Raw genomic sequence first — 20,430 nt, 5'->3', positions numbered from 1 at the left:
CATGTGTATGTGTGCCTAATATGAATGGACGCATTTGTATGTGTGCGTGTATGAAAAAAAGTGTCCTAAATAAAAACTGTGCAACCCAATGTCACAAAAAAGACTTGTATAGTTGTATTATACTTCATTTTTCAACTTTAAAGTGTTAGTTTCTTTCGTTCGTGATTTTTCTTTTTTTTTCTAAATAAAAATCTTTTTCTTTTTTTTCTATTTAAATTCTATTTACAAACTCACCACACACAATAATGGTGAATAACTGTAATTTGTTGAAAGCTCATCTTTTTCTGAAAAAGATGACACCTTGCACATGAAGATAGCACATTGTTTAAGAATTTTACAGTAAAAAAATAAAAATATGTGAAAAACACCCATTTTAGCTTCAGGTTGTAAAGGGTTAAATAAAAATAAAATTAACTAGTGTCTGTGACACAAAAAAAATGATCACGGGTTTATTTTAACGTGCAAACAGCAGCAGAACAGATCAACAACAGAACCTGGATCCACATCAAATGATCACGCAAGATCTGACAGTGACAACAGAGAAAAACAGAATGATTTAAAGGGCACCTATTATGACATTTAAAATGTTCCTAATGTTGTTTAGGGAGTCCCCAACAACAGTTTTACATGCATGCAATGACAAAAAACACTTTTGTTTTTGTATAATATGCATTTATTTTTACCTGATTTGCTCACCGACTCCCAAATGATTCGTTTAACGACTCGTTTTTCAAACCCCTCCTCTGCGCGACGCTAATCTGCGTTGATTGGTCAGATGACCCAGCAGTGTTTACAGAGATAATACTTATTTTTAACACGGAGTACAATGATGCTTTTATCAATTAAATTGTATTATAATAATGATTATAGTCCACTGCTTTATAGTTTGTAGTAAAAAACGAAAAATAAGATAAATAATTTAATGTTATGTTAGCGAGCATAGCCCAGAGTTCATATTGTAAAAGCACAATCAGTCTTTGTTTGCGTTAGCCCGATGCATAAACATAACGTTTTTACAAAAAAAAAATGCAGTTACATTACAGTTATTACTCTATTCTTTAGACAACTCCGAAAACAACGACAAACACTTCACATCTCAATACAAATGTCATTGAAGACCTAGAAGCTAAACGGTGCTTACACAACAAACAAAATAATTATTAAGCATGCTACATAAAATATAAAAGCAAAAATTATTAATAACACTTACAGGTTGTGATACGGAGGAGGAAGCTGATGCAAATACACTTGGAACTGAACCTTCCTTCAATAACTATATCAGACGGCTCGCGAATCCAAGTTTGAGTGCATTTAAAAAGCAATCGTCTTCAAAATGGCGCGAACAAAGCACACGGCTTGGACTATACTTCTGTGGTATAGTTGTATATATGAATTGTAGCCACTTAGTCTTCAAATGCTCCTCCTTGGGCAGATGAAAAAAGTTTGCTTTTGAGCCGCACTTCAGAACACAGCGTCTCGTCGCCATGATATTTTCCCTGGCCTTGGAGAGCAATAAGTGGGCGTATCGTATTCAAATAACTTGACAAGTTGACGTCATCTAGTCAGAGAAAAAGCTTCGGTCTTCTAACGATTCATAAAAATGACTCAGAGTCGACTCTCACTTTTGAAAGACAATAACTTTATATACGGTGCACTTTCATATTTCAAACTTTGCAGGATGTTTTTGTTCACTTAGATCTATGTTACACACTACATGAAAGGTAAATTTCAAAATTCCATAATAGGTGCCCTTTAATATATATATTAAAAACTAAAATAGGCCTACACTAAACAGATTTTTTAAACTTAAATAATTGACAAATTAAGATGACAAGAAGAAAACACTGAATCAGTTCAAAAACAGGGTTTTTTCCCGATCAGACTAAGTTTTTTCATCAAATAAAAATAGCAGGCCTACCTCAATCCACAGCTTGTCTAGTTCTTATTTAAACAAAAGTCACATGTCTACATGATGTGGGGTTAGTCTGGGTCTACGGTGGCACAGACGTCCCGGGAATACAGAGATAGCGTATCGCTAGAGTGGCCAACTTCGGAAAGCACCTTTCATTTGCTTGTGGATGTTTGCTTCGCAAGTGATAGCCTTGCATTGTACTTGCACTACTGATTTATTTTAATACCGCGTAGCATATTTTGCAAGTAACTTCGTCGCCCTTTCTGTTGAAATGGTCCCACACAGAAAGCTACTTCTTTTCGGTTGCTTCATTTAGCTTGCTCAGCGAAATGTCTTTAGGTGCGTGCGGTTGCGCGTGCCGACGCACCCCGTGAGTTAACAAATATAGGCTATATACTATTTATTTTAACCATGCAGCAAACAAACAAAAACAAAAAAAAGCTAAAAATATATATTTTTTACTTTTAAACAGAGTAAATTTTTACTTTTGGTTAACGGTTAAACGGTCAATATGAGCATCCCTAGTCCAGACATTTAAACAGCCTGGAGGACAAATAACAGAATTACATAAAGCAAATCTAATGGAATAAGGCTGCGTTTATATTACATAAATGTCTAATGCCCAGGAGAAACAGTCCAGGACTGAAATATAAACACAATGGCATATGATTACTTATAATCAGCCAATTACTGTCTACATGTTTCTTTAACACGTGTACATCTGTGGGTCTAACTGCACATGGACACGCCATTATTAGCATCAGCTGCTCCGAGCGGCAACATGAGCTCAGCGCACTAACTCCTCGTGCCATCAGCTGTTTCAAGACGTCTGACACTCACAAGTGACCACGATTTCAAGCGCTGTAGCTCAAAACTCAAGCCATAACCCTCAGATATTGAGCAGAAAACTGTTTGCAGTTTGTTCTAGAACTTAAAAAGCAATTTCTTTAAAATAAAATATCTTTCTTTGCTTTGAACTTTGAGCGTTGAAACTTTGCAGATGTTGTTTATGATCAAACAGCAACATTACACACTAACTACAGCTAGAAAAGTGAAATCATAATCAACCACCGCTTTAAACGGACGCGCCAGGGGAATGTCTTCACTGCACAGCAGAAGAGAAAACGCTTGTGTCGTTCAGCACAGTGTCTCATTCACTACATCAGTGTTATACGATAGTTAAATCAGGCATTACACGTCAAGATCTCTCAGTATTGGGGCTGGGTATTGATTCAGATGTTCCAATTCAATTTCGATTCGCAAGCTCTGATTTCGATTCTAGATTAGATTTCGATTCCCGATTCGACTCAATGAATATAGATTTAATACAGATCCTATATTTATTTATTTTTTTTTAAACGGTGAACATTAGTTTACAAGTGGTTAAAGGAGAACTATTTTAACATTGAGCTCATTTTTTTTGTAAATTTGAAGTGCTGTCAATACAGAGAACAACGACAAAAATCGGTGTTGCCTACACCGTGTTATCCTCTTTTTAAAATTTGCACCCTGTTGACTTGAATGGGGCGAGTTTTAAACCTGCTTTTATCCTCTTAACATCCTTGATGTGTCATTAAAAGTGCCCAGCCATGTTGAGTGATTCCTTCAGAGTGAACACGAGTGAATCTGACTGCAGTAGATGTGAAAGATATGAATAAAAATTGTTATTTCAGCCAGCGCACAGACCTGTGTTTACTTCCTGTTTTCGGTCGAAGTCCAAAGTAGTCGATTGTTGAGTTCAGGCGCCTGATCATAGGTAACTAAACCTATCCGCGTGAACTCGACAATTTACAAAAAAATTACCGGAGTTCTCCTTTAATTAATAAAAAGAAATAAACCCACAAACCTGTATATTAAACTCTTTTTATTTTAGGTACTCTTGGGTAGTCTGGTTCTACCAGACTCTCCTACATTTCATTTGTACAGAGAGTCTGGCCTCTCTCCATTGACAAGCGTTAACTTCCTTGAAGGCGGGTCCTCTGTTGAAGTTTAAAACTATTGGATCTGCCCAGAGTCACTCTGGATCTGCCATAACCAATCGCTAACGTTTGGCCGTGACGTATGACGACTCAAACTAGCGCACGACCTCAATGCCATCGTTTTCAGACACTCCCTCTGTTCGCTGATTGGACCGGTAAAAAATTGACTGGAGAAAACACCACAATCCCAGACCTAGTACTGAAGGAAAATGAAAATTGAACGGAAGTACGTAGGAGGGCGGAGCCAGGCTAACTCTTGGGAACATTAAAACCCAACTTCAAATGCATACAATGAATAGACAGGATTTTGATGCAAGATGAAAAATGTATGCTGAATATTAGACAAGTCAGAACAGTTGCATGCCTTGATCAATCAGGATCAGGTTATTTTATGTTTAAGATGAAACTAACATAAAATCTCACAGCATCAGCTGTAACATGGAGGCTGCAAGCCAGTGTAGGAAAACTAATGGTGATAGGTAAATAAATATGGAAAAAAATCGAATTTTGGCCTTTGAGAATCGATTTTGAATCGAACACATTAAAAAAATCGATTTATCGAAAAAATATCTGTGGATTTTTAGAGACATGAAAGCCTGAAAGCCAGAGCGCCTGTGGCAGAGATAACCCGACTGACTCCAGGCCAGCGAGACTCCTACACAGAGTAAATTTGGATCTAAAAGAGGCTTGAGAGATTTGAGAGAGAATAGAGTCAGATCTCAGCTCAAAACAGAGATTCCTCAAGGTCGAAAGACGCTTTTATCCCTCCAAACACAGGAAAACCTCTGCAAACCCACGGGCAGGACTGATCCTCTAATAAAAGACTGAAGTAATATCATGATTTGTCAGAGGTGTTTGTTAAAACAAGCACGACTTTCCTAGAGCTCATAGTTACTGTATCCACAGGATCTACATGAGCAGCACATCAACAAAAGGATAATTAAGTCACTTCACAGCACTAATTATTAAATGTCATTTTGTTGTGTTGTTGGGTTCTAGAATCGACGGAGTACAGGCTACAATTTTACATTTTATCGCATAATGTTTTCTAAATTATTGTGATTATTTGTGAATCATCTATGATTGTTGTTTTGATTGATTGTTATTAGACTTTTTGAAGAACCTGGTAAGAAAGGGTTATCAAATACATAGTTAAAAAATGTATATGCTGTATCTGGAATTTTTATTTCAAGAAAATATTCACATCATTAAAATTGCCCCGTAATGTCACTCTTTACGTTGTCGTCTTCTGGCCTTGGCGCTGGCTCGGCAGAACTGCGGATCGTACCACACAAGTCTTGTACGTGACCATTAGCACATAGTTATAGGATCTGAAGATGTATATGCCTGCAGTTTGTCTTTACGCTCGGTTTCTAGAAGTCAGCTTCTCAACCGGAGGCAACGTTAACGTTAATCCTGTCAGATCGTCCATCCATTGGCTGAGCGTGTACGGGTCGGCCAATCTGGTTCTGTCCGTTAAAATTAACTTTTGCAAATAACAATCGCGGTCCTGGACCTTGCACATTAAGATAAAATCAGATTTTATACAGATTTTTTCACATAGACATAAACAACATTAAAAGCTTGATTTTCACCACAGGGGATGGTAACTGCAGTTAGCTTGTCAGTATCACAGTATTACAATATTGCAGTTTTCACGACAGCCCTACATCTGATCTGTCCAATGCAGAGTGAAGCAGAGGTTTAAGCTGCCGTTCCCTGCGCTCATGTGAAGAGATGTGAACTTCAGCCGAACTATGACTCAACACTCATGCAAACCCACTGATACACATGCAGCCGCTGCGCTTGAGTGTTTGCACACATTTAAAGTGACAGCACGCAACAGATGACATGCTACAAGCAAACTCAGCAATTGTGTTTTTGTGCTGTCATTAAACTGCACATCAGCATTTTATCTGCCATCCAGCTCTCTAGATATCTGTAAACCGTACTATATTCTCATACTACATCAATCATGAACTCCCCAGAAACAGATAATTTATATTTATTAAAACTAAACTGCAAAAATGTTCATGACAATGAGCTCATTAACATATGATCGCATGAATTTACATATTAACACACACACATGCATTAGTCAGCAGCTGTACACGCCCTGATAAAAAAGTTGGGAGGGGAGAAACTATAAATCTTTATGTGCAGGAAAAAATCGTCTTACCTAAAATTACAAAGGAGAAAAAACAAGTATAACACAATGACCCCTGTAAATAGATTCACATTCATTGCAATGAACGAATTCGATTAAATTCTGCATGGAGGATTCTGATTGGTTGTTATCAGCAGAATAAGTTCTGCTACTGATGACACCAAACATTTTAACTTTGTTAAGATCCCCAGCATTCCTGTTTCTCGAAGCACACATTAGTACGCGTATTATACAGGCCCTCTGTGGGGAAAAACATGCAGACTAATCACTCAAATGTGTCTGAAACCACTTCATATTAAGGGTGCAGACCATTAAATAAACATCCAGTCATCGTTTACTCCCTCGTGCCGTTTCAAACCCATTTGGCTTTCTTTTTTCTGTGGAACATGAAAGCAAAAATGCACTGGAAGTGGATGGTGATTTTTACTGGAAAGCTCTAAATAAGACACAGAAGCACCATCATGAAGCATATGATTGGCCTCGGAAATACAAGCCATTATTTGCCAAACATCTCCATGCAACTGCGAGTAGCCTAAGACTTGAGAGCTACGGCAGATGGGATTCTCCGGGAATAATGACTGTTCCTCTCACAAAGCATCTTTTGTTTTCAGAAGACTTGAAATATAGTGCAAGACACTTGCTGATTTTGATTACATTTTACAAGAAAACACTACTGTATTTCAGTGTTTCTACTTCAAAATTCAATGTGTTACGTGCCGTTTCTTTGTAATTATTTGTGAAATTTACAAGCAATGGAATAATTTACACCAAAAAGCAATACATTTTAATTATGCATGTGGCTTAATAATAAAACAGTGGATTAAGCATTCTTCAAAATATTGTGTGTGTGTTCGGCATGAGAAAGCAAATCATGTGGTATTAAAAGAACTCTTTAAAGAACATTAAGTGATTATGATGCACACTTTTAAAAATTAAAGTTTATTTTTTTTTGCAGCAATTAAATAGAATAACTATTTTTGTCTCCCCAAAGATCCTTTCAGTGATTAGTTCTTAAACAAAAACATTTTTCTTAGTGTTCAGAACCTTTGATTTAATCTAAAGAACCTTTTTTCATTATAAAGAACCTGGAAAAGTTCCATGGATGTAAAATGTTCCTCGTGGAACCACTGATTGCAATGAACCTTTATTTTTTTAAAAGAGTGAGCATATTGCAAAGGCAAGTGCACAAGGAACTCACAGTGACTTCGGTTGTCAGGGGACCAAAACAAACCTCGCGGAGGAACAAACACATCCAGAAATCCAGTGCAATACGAGCCAACATGAATCATCAATGCTGCAAAAAGGACAGGGAACATTCCAGCGGCCGTTTCCCACTCATCTGAACAGATCACATGTCAAACAGCCCAACACAGCGGCTCTAACTATAAGCTGACGGACGCTCCCGTTCCCAAACCAAGGCCTCGCTCTTCAGAGAAACGTGCATCTGACAGCAAGCTCACGTTAGTGTCAGCCTACCATCCTCATCCAGACTGCTGGAACACAACAAGCAACGAGCAGGATCTAGAGAAGAGCAAAGATGTGCAGGAAAGAGAGATGAAGAGTAGAAACAGTGGCACTCACAGCTCTGTTCATGTCAGCAGGGAAATCTGGGATCCTGGCAGACGGCAGGCAGCCGGCGCGGCTCGGGGAAGAAGCGCATGGAGTCCCGGATCATGCCTTGATTACAAAAACGCCAGTTGGGCTGCGAGCCAAGATCTCCGAACGCAAAGAAAAGCCCTGCTAACGGACCCGCCGCTCACCCGTACGGCTCAGCCTTTCTCTCTCTCTCTCTCTAAAGCTCTTGCTCATAGTTAAAATTACCCCTCACTACCCCACCCACGACTGCTGTCATACCCCTGAAAACCATTCATTCTATGACTCTCAATAATACAGGGTCTTTATAATAACAGTGAAATTTAGAAATCAATACATTTAGAAACTAGAAACACTCTTTTCACACTCTCACTAGTCGATTTAAAGAAATGGTTCAACTAATTTTTTTACTCTTAATTTTTTTTTTTACTCACTCATGTTGTTTCAAAACCATTGGACAGGGTTGATGAAGTTAATAATGAATGAAATCATTAACAGTAAACAGTGAGTGATGATTCACTGTGAATCAGGTCGACTGATTCGTTAAAACGATCCGGCTCATAAGAGTCATTTGTTTGGATGGATTTATATAATTTAAAATTAAACATAAATTCCAATGCATATTGATCACTGACACAGAGATGAACTACTTAAATCCATCAATTATGTTGTGGGTTGTTGACAGGTCGTTGCTAAGCAGTCGCTAGGGTGGCTGCTTACTGAAAAGTGATCTCATTTGGTGACCCATGTGGCATAGAAATTACACACTTCACCTTAAAATTTGTCAATTACACTTTGTCAATTAGATATGCAAATCTGAACTGAAGACCTCATCCTCAAGTACTTAAAGGTAGGGTAGGTCAGAATTGTCTAAAAAAACTTTTATTCAAATTTGTTTAAACTGTCTTTATATATCAATACATAATTAAAATGCAAGTACTCTGAAATAGAGAGTATAAAAAACTGAGTGACTCTAGTGTATTTAATCTTCAATAAACACAGCTCATTAATTCCATTCACTCCTACCTAAAAACGGGTGCGCGACTGCACGCACGTGGGCGGAGCCAGTAATAGCGGCGGTAGTCATGGCGACGGAGAGTGACAGTTGCGCAAGCCAATCACTTGTTTCGTCCCGGTGGGAATTAATGAGCTGTGTTTTTTGAAGATTAAATACACTATAGTCACTCAATTTTTATACTCTCTTTTTCAAAGTACTTACATTTTAATTATGTATTGGTATATAAAGACAGTTTAAGCCAATTTGAAAAAAAGTTCTTTAGACAATTCTTACCTACCCAACCTTTAAAGGAGAACTCCGGTCAATTTTAACATTGAGCTCAATTTTTAGTACATTTGGAGTGCTGTCAATACAGAGAACAAAGACAAAAATCGGTGTTGCCTACACCGTGTTATCCTCTTTTTAAAATGTGCACCCTATTGACTTGAATGGGGTCTAATTTTAAACCTGCTTTTATTTCTCTTATCATCCTTGATGTTTCATTACAAGTGCCCAGCCATGTTGAGTGATTCCTTCAGAGTGAACACGAGTGAATCTGACTGCAGGAGATGTGAAAGATATTAATAAAAATGATGTTATATCAGCCAGCGCACAGACCTGTATTTAGTTCCTGTTTTCGGTCGAAGTCCAAAGTAGTCGATTGTCAAGTTCAGGCGCCTGATCATAGGTAACTAAACCTATGCGTGTATTTTAAAGGAACACCACTTTTTTTGTAAATAGGCTAATTTTCCAGCTCCCCTAGAGTTAAACAGTTTTACAGTTTTCAAATCCATTCATAGCACTTTTAGCATAGCTTAGCATAGATCATTGAATTTGATTAGACCGTTAGCATCTCTGTCCAAAAAATTACCAAAGAGTTTCGATATTTTTTTCTATTTAAAACTTGACGCTTCTGTAGTTACATCGTGTACTAAGACCGACGGAAAATGAAAAGTTATGATTTTTTAGGCCAATATGACTAGGAACTATCCTCTCATTCCTGCGTAATAATCAAGGAACTGCTGCCGTACCAGCAGCGCAATGATATTACAAACTTAGTGCCGGTCACATTGGAAGTTACCGAGCTGGGGACTATTTTCAGGCGCTGTGTAATATCATTGCGCCGCTGGTACGGCAGCAGTTCCTGGATTTATTCCTAGAATTGAGTCATTCCGTATCATAACAAGCAAAGCATCTCAACTGAAAAAATGTTGTGCTGCTAAAATGTTCTCAAGCACCCACAGCTAGGCATTTTCAGCTGGCTAAAAACGCTTTGGTGGACACACGGCCTAATACATTAAAGGGGTGATGAACTGAGAAATCAAAATTTCCTTGAGCTTTTGATAAGAGGTCATCATACTATAAGAATATCCTGTAGCCTAAGTTTCAGAACTGAAAACTTTCTTGTTAGTCCAATAAAAGCTTTTATTGACACCAGGGGCAGCGAACGACTGGATTTTCAAAGTGGGGATCTATGACATCACAGGGTATCAAAACCCGCCTCTGCAGAAGATCGACGCCTACTTCAACACCGCCTGTTTAGCCCCGCCCACCGATTCACGCGTTACATGAAACTTATTATAATATGTAAAACTGTTATCCAAACATAGCAGTGGACGTTTACTTCCAAGTCTTCAATGCCCATAAAAACAGAGCGTTTCAAGAGCTAGGCTCAAAACCAGGGTAGAAAATAGCCGAATACTTATTAATTTAGATGTTTTTGAATGTAAAAACCAAGCGAACGTCTTCAGTTGACCTCAGACAACTATATGAATAAAATTAAAAAAGCCAGTTCATGACCTCTTTAAATAATGTTAACTAATGAACCTTATTGTAAAGTGCTACCAACAAAACTAGTGCAACTTTAACTTTAAATGAAGCAAGTCATACTAATCAAGTCTGGTTACATGAATCAAGACGACTTCACAATCTCGATCTGAACACAACAAAAAGTGTTTCAAACACTCACATGCGTCTTGTCCTCCAGCAGACCGTGTTGGTCCTCACAGAAGTCCGTGAACATGAAGAGATGCTCCTGGTGTTGCTGCATGATGATTCCTCAGGCTCTGTGTTTCTCCGCTGTAAGAAACAATGACAAATCAGGTTGCATAAAAGAACCAAAAACAAACTTGATTACTGGCAGAAAACATAAAGAACCCCAGCTGAACGGACACTGTATATTCTTTTGAACATTGAAATTTCATAGTTTTTGAAATACAGTACCAGTAAATATTATTACAAATGGGTAATTCCTGGGATTAGGTAATATTTCAACTTGTATTTTTGAATTATAATATTATAAATAATTAACTTTCTAAATACCCCACATCATTACTCATATCAAACCTCCAAAAAAAAAAAAAATTCTCCACTTCAGGCATTACAGACCTTTTATTTATTATTTTTCACAAGAAATCAACACAAATAAATACTTTATACTTATATATACTATATGTTTATACTGTGCACAATTTGTTAAATATTTTCTACGTACAAATTCAGTTAAAGGTGAACTATGCAGGTTTTTTTTTACCTTAACTGAAGAGCTTCAGAGTCATTGGAATGGTTATATTACTTTTTTCGGGTTGAATGGTGGTCGTCTCGCACCCCCCTATCGCCTGTGAGCGGAAAAACCACCCTTGCAACTTTGGGTCGCGGGCCGCCGCGTCAGGAACTATCGCGTGATATCAGGTCTCGCGATGTAACGAATTGCTTTACGGCAAAAAAAATCTGCTAAAATTGTGTCATTATTGCGCTCCCTCACAATGTTCGAACCCAAATGAAGAAGACGTTGTAAAGAATGTCCGGTCTGCTGTAATGTCGTTGATCTACTCATAGATATCCATATAAGGCTAGATGTCTTAAGGCGGAGTCTCGAACGGCATCACCGGCGGCCATCTTGTCACAGGGAAGCTTTCTTGTGAGCTCTGTGGTATCTGAAGTAAGGCGAGTGATCGGCACAAACACAAATCCTCTTATCTTGCTGAAATCTTGACGGATTTACAAACGGTTTGGTTTCTTACGTTCTGTTCAAAGATATTTTCATATGGAAGTCCATTGTTATAATTGTTCATATGTATGCAGTGTCATAATTACATCTCTGACGTTTATAACAAACCAAACCGTTTGAAAATCGGTAGAAAATTTCGCAAGTTATGGTTATTTAAAAAGTACAAGCACCATTAAAACACAATGTTACGAGTGAGCGAGCCCCCTGTGACAAGATGGCCGCCGTGTGCGGACGTCGACCTCCATTGGCCAGCAGCACGAGACATCTAGCCTTTATTATATGATATCTATGGATCTACTAGCCTCTGGTATCTGAGAGTCGCCAACGAGTTTTTCGACAGTGTTGTCAAATATCTATTCCGAAGCTGTAGGGGGAGCAGAGAAACCTGCGAGCAAAAAGCGAGAATACAGCGAATAAATTCCCAAAACTGCATAGTTCACCTTTAAGTGCCTCAGGGACATGACAAAATGCTTAGCGTACAATAGAAATAAGACATTATTTTATGATAAAAAATTATTTAAATGTGATCTTTGTATTTATTCCTTTTATGAATTTTTACTTCTGATATTAAAAGAGAAAAAGTATGACAAATGAGGTAAAATAATCAAATAAACCAGTATTCAGGGTGGATGTGGTTCCGCTTATACCTGCCAACTAAACTAAACTAAAATTCTGTCAACATTTACTCATCCTCAAGTTGTTTCAAACCTGTATGAATTTCTTTCTTCTGCTGAACACAAAGGAAGATATTTTAAAGAATGTCAGTAACCAAACAGTTAACTGGTCCCATTGACTTCCATAGTAGGACAAAAAAACAAAATAGCCTACTATGGAAGTCAATGGGACCTGTTAACTGTTTGGTTACTGACATTCTTTAAAATATCTTCCTTTGTGTTCAGCAGAAGAAAGAAATTCATAAAGGTTTGAAACAACTTAAGGGTGAGTATATGATGACAGAATTTTAATTTTAAAATGAACTATCCCTTTAAGTTCATGATTACCTACGACGTAGGCTATTGTTTAATTTAGACTTTAAAAAGTCTGGGGGACTGAAATATTACCGAATCCCAGGCTCAAATATGAATATATCCAAATACCATCATGATAAAACAACAGTACTTTAAGTAGCAGCTAACGGTAGCTGGTTTATCCTGCTCAATATCTGCATATTAACGAGAAAATCCATAAACTAGCAAACGGGAATACGTTCTCAGAAAGTTGTGACAATATCCTCAAAGTTAATCAAACGTTCTTCCAGTTAATTAAACGTTCATTCAAAGTTATCTGGTCTTTAATATTGTTCTCAAAACGTTAGCACAAAAACATTATTTATAACGTTACGTCTTTCATGAAACGTTTTTATGAAACATTTCATTTGGACGTTAGAATGTTTTTAAACGTTCCTACTTTCTTTCAGAAGGTTCAAATTGTTCCCACATTAACTTTACTTGCAAAACATTCGCATAACCAAGAAAAAAAAACTAAACGTTTTGAATGTTCAAATAACTTTTTCATAACGGTTATAAAACGTTTTTAAATTTAGAACATTATTATTGTTAGCTGGGTAGACTAGCAATCAAACTAGTATAAAACAGCACTAAACAATCAACAATAACTTGTTTAAAACAAAAATAATGTTATGTATACCTCTGAAACATTACAATGAACAGACTTAACGTTACATCTGAGATGGAGTTGTAACGTTACGTAAAATCACAGATTTGACAACTGTATGTTTGTATTGTAACGTCAAAAACGCGTTCAGCATTTTTTATGTTGCATTTTTATACCACTTCAGACATTAAAAGAGAAAAATGATGATCAAATAATCAGATAAACCAGTATTCATGGTGGATGTGGAACCGCTTACCTGCCAACTTGGCATAAAACACAAGTTAGGTTCATGATCATCATGACTAGCTAGCTGAGGCCTGACTGAGTGACGTCACTGCGCGCTGCAGATCTGGCGCCACCTGCTGGCTCAAAGACGAATAGTCACTCAGCGCGAAACCACGTGATCTGAGCTACTACGCACTTTCATAGCTGTGCTCTTCAGCTTATTCATTACAACTGTCGACTCATTTGAGTCTATTTTTATTTATCTCAATGAATTTTTATCATTTTATCATTGAGTCTGTGGGCAATAGACATTCTTGGCAATATATCTAGGCTACACATAGGCTATTAAACAGTGCAACGACAGAATAAACAGTATCCAAACACCAGGAATTGGGTCAAAGTGCACATCTATAATAAAAGCGACGTTGCATGAAATTATTAAACGAGTGTTTTTTTCTACTGTAGGTCTATATATGGTTTAGTTCAAGATATATAGAAGGTCTACAGAGGGCACACCTGCAACACTGAGCGTAAGCCACACCTGTGCTCGAGGGAAAACAAACCAGTGTTTTACTACTGTACATGACCGCTCATCTCCACAACACTACGGCTGTGTATGCAGACCATTAAAAAAGAGATTCAGGTGTCACTGTGGCTTCATGTTACACACCCAAATAGCTACAGTACCTGTATATTTAAATGTTCTCATAAAGCCAAAATGCAAAGCACACATCTCATCCCCAAACTACATACTAAATGTAAGATAAAGATAAATTAAGTGATACATTCAATATTAAACACTACACTGTTTGTGTTACCTTAAGCTTTTCAAACCTCCCATTTCCACCCCGATCTGCTTTATAAAACAATGAGCAATGTGGAGAAAATGGCTATTTATCTGGATATGGGTTTGCATATGTGACATTAAGGCTGTTTTAATAGGCTATATGTTTCTATTGTCTTATGCTTGGAATTTTAATGTCATGTTTAACATTGTTTGGTGATGTTAAATGTTATAAACACAGCACAAAACATAACCAGTTTTTTGTTTCTTTAAAAAAAATCACATTTGAACCACATTTTAAGAGAATCAAATCAATTTTGAACCAAAAAAACCTAAAAAATGAGACCGCAAGTATGCTAAATTATGAGTCTTTTGAAAACGCCAAGATCTTTTAAAATATAAGCCTGAAGCTCATTATAGTAGCACACTAGGTTTGCTGTTGATCAGACACACCTCCATGTCGACCAATCAGAGGAGAGTGAGGTGTTAAAGCAGTGACTCATGTCATTAATGTGAATAAAACTGGCTTGTCCCACACACTATCAACTTTCACTAGTTATAACAGGAATATGCTTTTAAATGTGCTTGTGTTGTTTTTAAGGAATGTTTTTTATAAAAGGATTTAAATCTGCATCTCAATTTTATTAACTTTGATTATAACTGCAAGTTAATATTTATATTTTTTAAAACACCTTATCAAACTGATTAATGATTTTTGTCATTTAAAATATGAACAAACACTATAATGGTACATCATTGACACTAAAATAGCACTGCATATGAGATCTAATGATGAAACTGAGGTTTTTGCTGCTGTTTTCCCTCCAAAATTATGTGATTTCCTGGAGGTATAATATCAGTAACTGACTTTTCTTATGTAAAGGGATTTTTTTTACAAAAGGCTAACATATAAAAACCAAGGATTGGGCTCTTGGCAACCAGCAACCAATGTGCATGCGTGTCAATGTGCTGTGATGGTAAACATGACCAAACCTGTTTATTCTCTGAGGATTACAGCCAAGAACTCTCACCTTCTTGGCATGGAGTTGGTTAACCTAGTTAAAACAAAAGCGTATAAGTGGTGTGATATCAAGAACCTTGCATAAGTAGTTTTGATGAAGCGAATCTAATGAAAACTGTCAGGAAAACATCACAATTTACCCCCAAAAATCTAATAAAAAGATAATAAAATCACCCCCTGGTTTCACAGACATGCATGTTTGAACTAAGAGCAACTTGCACTGACAGATCTTAAAATATGTCAATGGCTTTGTCTCACTCAATGTTTTATAAGGCACGTTTATATTGAACTGAGGCCTAATCCTGGCTTAATCTAAACCTTGTGAAACCAGGCCTACATTTTGCATAAATAAAAAGGGGAATTTCATGAGAATTTAACTAATTTTCTCCCATGGATCTGCTTGTTAACATGCTTGATTAAATCAATCATAGATGACGGGTGCACAAGCCTCTATATATGCAACTCATCCGTACACCTTTACAAACACAGAGCGGGTTAATCCAGATTCACAGAGCAAACACCCGCTTTATGTTTCAAAAGAATATAAAACAAACATACACCGTCAAGAAATCCTTCAATTCTATTCTCAAGCTCAACATCTGGTGTCAGTTTACAACTTATGCAAACTTTAACATGAATCAATATCCTTAGGGAATCCTTCGTACATTCTTAGTTCCATGCAGGATAAAGATAGATATTTAAAAGATATAATTTGTGATTTATCTTTTGCATGCACTGAAACAAAATTATAATCTAAAAATGATAACATCTAAAGGGCTTTATGCACAGCTGCACTACTTCCTGAACTCTAGCCAGCTCTTTTGTTTCCTGTCTGCCATTTTGGGACAAACTGATTAATCCAGGTGTGTCTGATTATTGGTGTTGGTCAGGCACACCTGGATTAATCAGTTTGTCCAATAATGGCAGACTGGAAACAAAAGAGCTGGCTAAAGTTCAGGAAGTAGTGCAGCTGTTCATAAAGTCCAATGAACTGGTTTTATTTAAGACAAATATATTATTTGATATTGCTGAATCACTGTAAAAAAAATTATATGATCATTAAGTTATGACAAATCAAAATAAGTTTCCTTTGACTTTAATTAACTCAAATGCAAATGAGGATCAGTTAACACTTTCAGTTTTCTTTTGAATTTAAGTCAAGTCAGATTTATTTCTAGCGTGTTAAATATTAAATATGGTTTCACAGAAAAATAACAAGTGAAAAAGTTTGTTTATTGAATTATGAAAGACGATTACTTTGCATAAACGTAAATTTTTTCATTCACTCTCAGAATTTGTTAAAAAAATTGTACCTTTAAGGGTAACAGCTTGTCACTGGGCCAGTACATAAAAAAAAAGGTACAAAAGCTGTGACTAGGGCAGTATCTTTTACATCTTAGAAAAAAGAGTAGACTATACCCTAAAGGAACATTTCATACCTAAAAGGAACGGGCTATACCTTATGAAAAGGTACCGCCCCAGTGACATCTTTTGTAACTTTTTTTTTTTTGTTGTGGAGAATGTATAACAGACAACTTTGTACCTAATTAACCCCTAAATGCACTACTTTAAGGTTTATATTTCTACACTCTAAAAAAAATGCTGGGTTGTTTTAACCCAATTTTGGGTCAAACATGGACAAACACAAAAATGCAATTTAAAAATGTAACCCAACGGCTGGGTTGGTCCATATTTGCCTCAAGCTTGGGTTAAAACAACCCAGCATTTGTTAGAGTGTACTCTACTAATATGCACCTTTAGGGGTAAAATGTACAAAAATGTCCTTTTAATGGTAATGCATGCAGTGACAAGCAGCTGTACGTTGTAGGTATTATTATTTTTTTACAATTTTATGCGATTTGTTTGTGTAATTTGTAAGATGTTTCTATGCATCTTCATGTAAACTCTAGACACAGACAGTTTGTTTGGCACCTCAGAAGATCTTTCTGACTTTCGTAGACTTTCTGGTTTGTGAAGTGGAAACCGAAGGCTGTAATTATGATTCCTTCAACTGACTATTTCTATGAACTTGCCAAGATATTTTGGGCGTTTCTCCATTCAGATTGCATCAGTGTGAGACAATAACATTCCTCTCCCCACGAAAAGCAAAAAACATCACCATTTTACAGCAAGAGAACTTTTACATTAAAACTCACATGTTTATACATGTAGGGATGCAGATGTCTTAACTGTGCAACTACATGCCAACTGTTAGATTAGGGTGCGGGTTAGTAGAATAAGTTGACATGTACAGTACTAGTAAAGTTACTTATAATGTCTAATATCAAAATAAAGTGTTCTGTTCAGTGCATCAGCCATGCACTCAAATACATGAAACTAACTAATAGAGGAGATTTAGCATATGCAGAAAATACAGTTGATATTAACAATATAATTCTCATTCAACTCTTTTTATGACTGCAAGCACAGACTCCAAACGCAGACTTGTTTATCCACTCTTGGGTGCGGAAGAGCAGGTATCGTGTCACCTGAGGGCGGACCTACGCGTATAAATACAGCAGGGAAACGGTTTTCCACATTGAAAGAACAAGACAAGACCAGAGGTAAGACATTCTTCATTTATTCGCTGCCACAGGACTGAGCTATATTTGTCAAATGCATGATTAATGTGACTGTTTATGACAGAAACCAAAACAGATTGAATAATTTATTGCATTTAGAAAATCTCATGAAAGTGCGTATCAATACACAGGTTTCTTGTATACAAACAAATACCGGATGCGCGCGCATCCAAGAGGCAAGACCGCTATATGTTATGCCGAGTTCTGTAAAAGAACATTGTAATTAACGTAGATTTCGCATTGTTTGTAAATTCTTGTTGACTCAATAATAAACTGCAATTTCAGAGTTGAATCTGTTTGCTTGTGTTTCATTTGCATATTAATATAACATTATGTAAAAAGTTAGTTAGTTGACTAGTATGAAATTGTCCAACTAAGTTTGCGAATCATAAAAACATTAGTATAAAATCATAAAAACACAACAGCTCCGCGTCATCTCTGCTTCTGCTAGATATAGCCGTAAAGACTGTTGCTTTCTGCCTCTTAGATGCGCGCGCATCTACGTGATGACGTTGCACAGAAACCCATGTATACGACGAATGTTATTTCTCGTGCCATTTATACGACAAAAATAGTTTTAGCGTGCATATGATACGCAGTTTTCACGTGCATATGATACACACTTTATGGCGTGTAATAAGCACGCACTTAGATACGCAAAAAAAAAAAAAAAAAAAAATTTTGGCGTATAAATTGTACGAGAAATAACATTCGTGGTATAGATACGCACTTTCATGAGATCGTGTTGGAAATAATACATATAATTCAAGCATGCAGTCAAAAGCAAATTCGCTTATGCCTCTTTTTTTATAGTTCCGTTTCACTGCCGTATTGCATATCAGAAAATTTCAACATGGGAGATAAACGTAAGTGATATTTTATTAAATGTTTAAGATGTTTTACATTTACACTTTTCCAATCGTTTTCATTAAATGCCATCTGAGAACAATTGTTTATGCTTGTTTTTGTTTTCCCAATGTCTTCTACAGCACCAAAGAAGGTGAGATATTTATATTTTTAAATGTGCATAGCAATTCATTGATTAAATAAAAGGTTAATTTTAAAGAATGATACACTGATCATATACTGTATATTAACAGGATTGCGCAGATGAGGATTCTCACTGTGAGGTATGAAGACAATAACTTTAAACAATTATACACAAACAGTTAAATAACTTTTCCATTTTATGCTAATCATATTGTCATATTTCATGTCTCATAGGGCTCAGTAGAGGAAGGTGGAAAGGTAAATAAACAACACAATTTAATGGTGAAAACATAAATGCACTTTTTTGTTACAGTACTTTGATTTTACTGCTGTCTTGCAGGGGAAGCATGGAAAGGGTCAAGACAAAGACAAAGGGAAAGAGAAAGGTCAGCATGGAAAAGGTCACGAACACAGTCATGGTGACCATGGGAAAAAAGGTGAACAAAAAGGAAAAAAATGAGACTAAAACTTCAAAGCCGGAAACTACACGATGGTCCATGCAACAAACTGGGTTTCAGTTAAACTTTGCATTCAAATAATGAAATTAAAACACCCTTGAACAAATTGTCTTTGTTTTTAATCACTGAGCACTAGTGTTTTTAACGGACTGTGGAAATCATATCTGTATTTAAGCAATAAACACATCAGGATCAGAATCTAAACTCAACGATTGACATTGTGTAACTGTGCTGGGCAAGAAACAAAATGCCTGAGATGTTGTATAAGTGATGCACCAACTGATTTTTTTTATGGGCATCTGCCAAACATCTTAAATTCCAGAAAATATTAAGTTTCAATGCAAAATCTTGTCTGTTATGTATATGATTTGAGGATGACTGTATAGCTAACCTGCTGCTACGGCACAACAACTGGATGGAACCAGGTACTGCAAGTTTGTATCCCTAAACATTAAACCAAACTCTAAATGTGATTCATGCCATTTTCCAAATAAAAATGGATAAACCAACAAATGATTCATTTTGTAGGGGAGTTCTCCAAAAGTGGGAAATGCTGTGGCAATGTTGACGCTTAGAGGTTTAATTCCTGGATAGTGTTTCATTTAGCATTCCTATTCAGTATGCATGTGCCAGCAGGTCCCCACCACTGGTCCAGACACTCAAAAAGGGTGTATAAGGTGAAAATCAACACTCAATTAAACTTGGGGCCGGTAATGGCACATAAGGTCACTCACTACCCAGCTTTTAGTAGGAAGAGAACCTAAAACTCCAATAACAAAACAGTGCAAGACCAAATTTTGGTTTCACTTTATTTGGATGATCCCTTTAACACATTCTGTTGTCTATAAGTAACATTGCCCCTTCATGTCTACAATCATTAGAGTGTTAGTAGAGCAGTAGACTGGTAGGGTTAGAATAAGTTGGCATGTAGTTGCAAAGTTAGTCAGTAGAATGTCTGTTGAGGAGCATTACAATAAAGAGTTAGCAGATATTAAGCAGATAGTCTACTAATACTCTAATGAGAGTTAGTTGACATGTAGTTGCCAAAGTTACTTCTAGTTAACAGAATGTTCAAAAGGGACCATCAAAATAAAGTGT

At 36.6% G+C, this 20,430-nt stretch overlaps 1 protein-coding gene and 1 long non-coding RNA gene across 6 annotated transcripts in view; one reads left to right on the top strand and one right to left on the bottom strand.

The window, feature by feature from the left end:
• Nucleotides 1-13,645, bottom strand: part of ccdc9b (coiled-coil domain containing 9B) — a 40,453-nt gene extending 26,808 nt beyond the window's left edge. For 2 of the 3 annotated variants that reach the window (XM_079632668.1, XM_079632669.1), the window contains exons 1-2: nt 13,529-13,645; nt 10,618-10,727 (exon numbers count right to left, since the gene is read on the bottom strand). In XM_079632668.1, the coding sequence (XP_079488794.1) occupies nt 10,618-10,698 (81 nt within the window). In that variant the 5' untranslated portion in view covers nt 10,699-10,727; nt 13,529-13,645. Of the gene's footprint in view, nt 1-7,639; nt 7,852-10,617; nt 10,728-13,528 lie in introns of those variants that run through there. The other variant, XM_079632670.1, reaches the window with a different exon arrangement.
• Nucleotides 13,646-17,388: 3,743 nt separating this feature from the next.
• LOC307009000 lies at nt 17,389-19,845 on the top strand. Of its 3 annotated transcripts, XR_013799934.1 has the most exons (6): nt 17,389-17,529; nt 17,733-17,866; nt 18,698-18,754; nt 18,985-19,014; nt 19,109-19,132; nt 19,215-19,845. It is a non-coding gene; the product is annotated as an uncharacterized lncRNA (long non-coding RNA). The 3 variants fall into 3 exon arrangements; XR_013799935.1 differs by lacking the exon at nt 17,389-17,529 and having other exon boundaries at nt 17,841-18,001; nt 18,405-18,754; XR_013799936.1 differs by lacking the exons at nt 17,389-17,529; nt 17,733-17,866; nt 18,698-18,754 and adding an exon at nt 18,860-18,884.
• The last annotated feature ends 585 nt before the right edge of the window (nt 19,846-20,430 follow it).

Source organism: Phoxinus phoxinus, assembly GCF_949152265.1.
Source record: "Phoxinus phoxinus genome assembly, chromosome: 13".
NCBI classification, from domain to species: domain Eukaryota; kingdom Metazoa; phylum Chordata; class Actinopteri; order Cypriniformes; family Leuciscidae; genus Phoxinus; species Phoxinus phoxinus.
Note: the sequence above shows the minus strand (reverse complement) of the source record. Positions and strands in the feature narration are given on the sequence as shown.